Source organism: Rutidosis leptorrhynchoides, chromosome 2 (genome assembly GCF_046630445.1).
Source record: "Rutidosis leptorrhynchoides isolate AG116_Rl617_1_P2 chromosome 2, CSIRO_AGI_Rlap_v1, whole genome shotgun sequence".
In the NCBI taxonomy this organism is placed as follows: domain Eukaryota; kingdom Viridiplantae; phylum Streptophyta; class Magnoliopsida; order Asterales; family Asteraceae; genus Rutidosis; species Rutidosis leptorrhynchoides.
The window spans coordinates 176,681,424-176,686,591 of NC_092334.1; the positions used below are offsets into that span (position 1 = coordinate 176,681,424).

The 5,168-nt window shown below is 31.4% G+C and overlaps 1 protein-coding gene across 1 annotated transcript; it reads left to right on the plus strand.

The window, feature by feature from the left end:
- The first annotated feature begins 1,489 nt into the window (after nt 1-1,489).
- LOC139891577 (bidirectional sugar transporter SWEET4-like) lies at nt 1,490-4,642 on the plus strand. Its single transcript, XM_071874552.1, has 5 exons — nt 1,490-1,591; nt 1,911-1,947; nt 2,688-3,066; nt 3,174-3,293; nt 4,310-4,642. Exons 1-5 carry the CDS (start codon nt 1,549-1,551, stop codon nt 4,475-4,477), a joined length of 747 nt encoding a protein of 248 aa, XP_071730653.1. The 5' UTR covers nt 1,490-1,548; the 3' UTR covers nt 4,478-4,642.
- Nucleotides 4,643-5,168: the final 526 nt, after the last annotated feature.

A 5,168-nucleotide genomic window follows, 5' to 3' on the forward strand; every position in this document is an offset into this window, starting at 1 on the left:
CCTTAAACCATTCCATGGAGCAGGCGGTCAGACCTGGGTCCTGCATACGGGTCGGTAAAACCTTCCCCCGGGCAATCCAGCTTCAGGAAATAAATCCCACGGATATTTTTAAAGGGAGAGACTCGAACTTGAGACCTCAAAGATTATTTATGAACACTAACGAGGGGGTTCTTCGGCTTGTGATACCGTTAACTTTTTTCAAGAATTTAAGGATCAAGGGTATCCTTGAATTCCCGAGACTCGTATTGGGTGTTCGTCTTCCCATGTCTCATCGTACAACATCAAGTTTCGAAATGGTAAAGGGCTTCATATTGATAAGATCAACGGGTTTACAAAACGCCTGGATTTGAAGAATGGTAAAGAAACATCATAGCTTTTTCTTCGTTGGTTAATTTCCTCCAGTTAATGTTTTAATGTAGGTGTTGTTTTTTCGTTTGAGACTTTGTCTTTAGTAGTGTATGTTTTGTAAGTTTTTTTTCGTAGTTGTCATGTGGAAGTTTTTGGCTCGGTTGGAGTTAACTTCGGTTTGTGACGTCTACTTGTTTCAAGTCACTCGTTTTCGTTGTATCGGTTAGGATTTTTATTTTTCGATGAAGATCCGGTTTTATAGTACTCGTTATTTTTCCTAAAAATAAAAAATTTACTATATGTGAGTTAATATTCATCTTTTTTTTTTTCTTTTTCTTTTTTTAATAGCAAGTAATATTATTCATCTTAATTGAATGCTATATGTTCACTAGCTTATATTAGTAACAGATACTCCGTATAACTTAAAACTCACTTTAAATAGTTATAAGAAATATAACTTAAACTCATTTTAAATAGCTATATGTTCATTGCTATATGAATCGAAAAGTATTTGACCATTGAGCGTCCGTGCTCCAATAGTATACGCTATGACACAACATATCTCGGCTTGTTAGTGATACATTGATAAATGCATGTGGAAGTATATGATAACACAAACCATGCGTTTCGCATCATGCGTGAAGCTGGGTGACGTGAAGCTTACTAGTGCCATGCTTATGTGTAGGTGTCTAGTTATATGCATGATTATTATCATAGTGTCTCTTTAATTAAACCGAAACTTCTTTATCTATCTCCTTGAATTGATACTTACGGAAAAAAACCTAAAAACCTGCCCTTTAGTAATTAACAATACTTGTTGTTACTAGATAGTGACCCGACTTATTGATGTTTGTCGTCATATATAATGGAGTGACCTAACTTACCTATAGGACCAGTCGATACTTGGGTGGACGGTGGACTTACGTAACCCTTTGGTTCTATTATGCTTATATTGCATGTGCTGTTGTAATTCTTTTCCTAATCTTATTATTAATCGAAGTATTAATATTAATTACGATATATTGGGTAGTTATAATTCTTTTCGCCAACGACTTTTAAGGGTACTTAAGTCATTTCTCAAAATCATATTCATGTATAAATAGAGGCCCTTCCACACAAAAAAAAACATGCAAACTTATATATTTTGAATTCATCTATCTCAATCCCTCGCAAGTCGCAACAAGAAATTAAGTGTCAGTTATGGGTTCTGAAGAAGCTGTCCGTACATCACTCGGTGTAGGAGGTAAACACTTTAATTATATCCAGTTACCTTCAAATAATTTTGACAAATTTATATATTACAACATAAAATTCGTTTTATGATCTCTCAATTTCCAATATATGCATCATACTAATCACAAATTATATTATTTACAGACAGTTATCTTTAAACTAATGGTTATATGCAAATGCAAACGGGTTAAGTAATAAAAATTCATTTAAAATATTACTACTCCGTAGAAGTTTTTCTATAAATAATTTAATAGGTTGACACTACTTACAAATTAAAACTTGATTTCTTTAATTTTTTAACGTTACCTTACGTTTAAATTGTGGTACAGGAAACATCACTGCAGTCACATTATTCTTGTCAACAGTGTAAGATTTCTATCAATTAAGAATTACATTATTTTACCAAGTCAATTATTTATGTATCATTAACTTTTGTACACTTATTTTAAAATATCTTATGTTATCGTATTATACAACATGAAGTATTAAGAGTGTACAATTGGCCTAGCGGTATGAGAGGAACCCTTCAACCTAGAGGTTGTGACTTCAAGTCTCACTTGAAGTAGTGAGATGTAAATATTTGTGGTTTATGTGTAGATTGTAAGTTTGTCTTCAAAAAAAACAAAAAAGTTGATAATTTACTTATCTCAATCGTTTTATATAAGAGCCCCAACTAATGAAGGTTAGATACCTAGATATAGATTATAGAATATCAATTTGGTGTTCCTAAATAAGTTAAAAAAAAAATATGAATTCAAACACCGTTAAAACTATATAGATTTGGTAGATTGTATATAGTTGGATGACTATAAAAAAGAAAACTAGTTTTTAAATTTGATCTTCTTAAACTTGCAACTGAATTTCGTTTCAATTATTGAATCCACTTCTATAATATACATAATTTAATTTAAAAATTATATACATTGTTGCTATCATTTCAAAAATCTTTTTGTTTCTTTATCTATTAACTCGATTATTACATGTTTTCATAATGGAAGTTAATTATAATAAGTTTAGTAAAACGTTTGAGGATAATACCAAAATAATTATTAACTATTTCTGAGAATATTAAACTTGATTGAAAAATTAAAATATAACATTTTCAGGCCAACGTTTTACAAAATATGGAAAAAGAGGAGTGTAGAGCAATATTCACCGGTACCATATTTGGCTTCATTTTTCAACTGTAGTTTATGGGTGTTATATGGAATGCCATTTGTACACCCAAATAGTTTGCTTGTGGTCACTACTAACGGAGCCGGGGTTGCAATCGAGGTGGTCTACTTGACCATCTTCCTCATGTACTCGGACCCACGAAAGAGGCTTAAGGTTGCATTGATGGTGCTAGTTGAGATTTTAGTACTCGGTGGATTCGTCTTATTTGTTCTAACTTTGGTTCACAAGATACAAAAGCGATCAACGATTGTTGGGAGCATAAGCGTTGCGGCTAACATCCTTATGTATGCTGCACCACTTTCGATCATGGTATGTTAACATACATACATATATGTTAAATTAAGTTTTGAGTGTTTTAATCATTTTTTAATAATTAACTTTACACTAATTGGTGATTTTGGTGATTATTAATGTAGAAAATGGTGATCACTACGAAAAGCGTGGAGTATATGCCTTTTCTACTCTCGATGTTTTGCTTCTTAAACGGCCTTTGCTGGTTTTTATATGCACTTTTCCCATTCGATCCCTTCATTGCGGTAATTAACCTCTTTTACCACTGTATTGTCGAGTTATTTTTAGGAAAAAAGAAATGCATATGGAAAGAAATTAAACAAATATAATACTCGTACAACATTCTCGAGTTTCGTTAAGGGGGAATAAAGCAGCAAGGATAGTGATTTAAAGGTTAAAAAGTAATTATATTATATTATATTATAATTATATCAATACAATCTTTAATATTATTGTTCACACGATTGTTTTAGTATTAAACAATTGGAACAGTAATTTTAACAGCATCAGTAGGCAACTATGAGTAATAGTATATTGGATTTAGTATTAAATTTGTACCCTATGATATTACTGTTCACACGATTTTCTTAGTATTAAATTTGTATGTGACTAATTTATCAATGATATTACTCCATGCGTCTCAGTATAAGTGTCCAAATTTGACTTTCAGAATTTTTTGTTGTCAACTTTTAACTATAAATATATTTGTTTGTGTTATATAATATTTGATAAAATTTATATGAATGGATTGTGTTTTTAAATATAATTTTATTTATATCATTTTAATCAAATAAAATATAACACAAATAAAAATATTTACGATCAAAGTTAATAAAAAAATACTTTGAAAGTTAAATGTGAACAAAGATGGAGTATTGGTATATACATATTGTATACTCCGCATAACGTAATGTAAATTTTCTTTCATAGAGGATTCAAAATATACCGTATCAATTTATAAATCTAATCTTAGCATAACATATGAATATTTATTAAAACGTACTACTTTTATATAGAATTATAGATACAGTTTTAAATACTTTAGTTTATATTTCTCCCCAATCAAATAAAAATCGAAGTAACTAACTACTTTTGTCTACGTGTTACTCTTATAATATTTAAATTTTAGATAGATTGAGTTAAGTTTTCAAGCTACCCCATTGCTATCTTGATCATTTTGAGCTGTTACCCAACAAGCTAATTCAGTTATCTTTAATCAAAATCCTTATTTTAAATTACTATTTGCTTGATTTCAAAACAGGTGCCTAATGGGATTGGAGCACTTCTTGGTATTATGCAGTTGATTTTATATGCAACGTTTTATAAATCCACGAAGAGGATGTTAGCGGCAAGAAGAGAAAAGGGTGAGATGGGCTTGGCTGTAATGGACTCGTCAAATGTGCATCATAGCAATAGTTCTAACCTCTAAAGCGTAAATCGTAGGCCCAATGAGCTACAACTTTCTTTTAGTTGGTTTATTAGAAAGTGACCATGTAGTTGTTTATAGTCAACTATGGTTTGACTTGTTGACTATGTGTGTTTTCATGTTAACCTTTTTGTTAACCATAGTCGTGTTTTACTCCGGTTAGTTTATTTTGGGTGAAAATATATAATACAAATAAAATATTTAAAAATTTCAAAAAGTTAATTACTTTTACAAATTAAATACAGTTATTTGAAAGGAAAAACGACAGGACATGATCAGGGGTGTGCATAGTACGGGAAGAACCGAAGACCGTACCGAACCGAACCGAGCTTTTTTGATCCCGTCCTTGGTCCATAATTTTGTTGATTTTCGATCTTTGGTCCAGACCGGACCGAACCAAAACCGAAAAAAACATTAAAAATTTCTGAACCGTACCGAACCGACCCGATAATATTTGGTCCGGTCCTCGGTCCATGTTTTTGCTTCAAATTGAGATTCGGGACGGAACCGGACCGAACTGAACAAGTTTGGTCCAGAAGCGTACCATGCACACCCATAATGATCACTATATTAACATACAAATTGAATGAGTTTGTGTGATACAGAATAAATTCGGTTAGAATTCGGACAAAGAGGATAAAATGTAAAACTTTATATATCCACAGTTTCTTAAACTTAGTTATGGTACATTGGC

Bases quoted from the DNA above. Each gene is read 5' to 3' on its own strand.
- LOC139891577 (XM_071874552.1), top strand. From the start codon at position 1,549: ATGGGTTCTGAAGAAGCTGTCCGTACATCACTCGGTGTAGGAG. The intron at 1,948-2,687 runs GTAAGATTTCTA...TAACATTTTCAG, and splicing joins ACATTATTCTTGTCAACAGT to GCCAACGTTTTACAAAATAT. The intron at 3,067-3,173 runs GTATGTTAACAT...TTATTAATGTAG, and splicing joins CTGCACCACTTTCGATCATG to AAAATGGTGATCACTACGAA.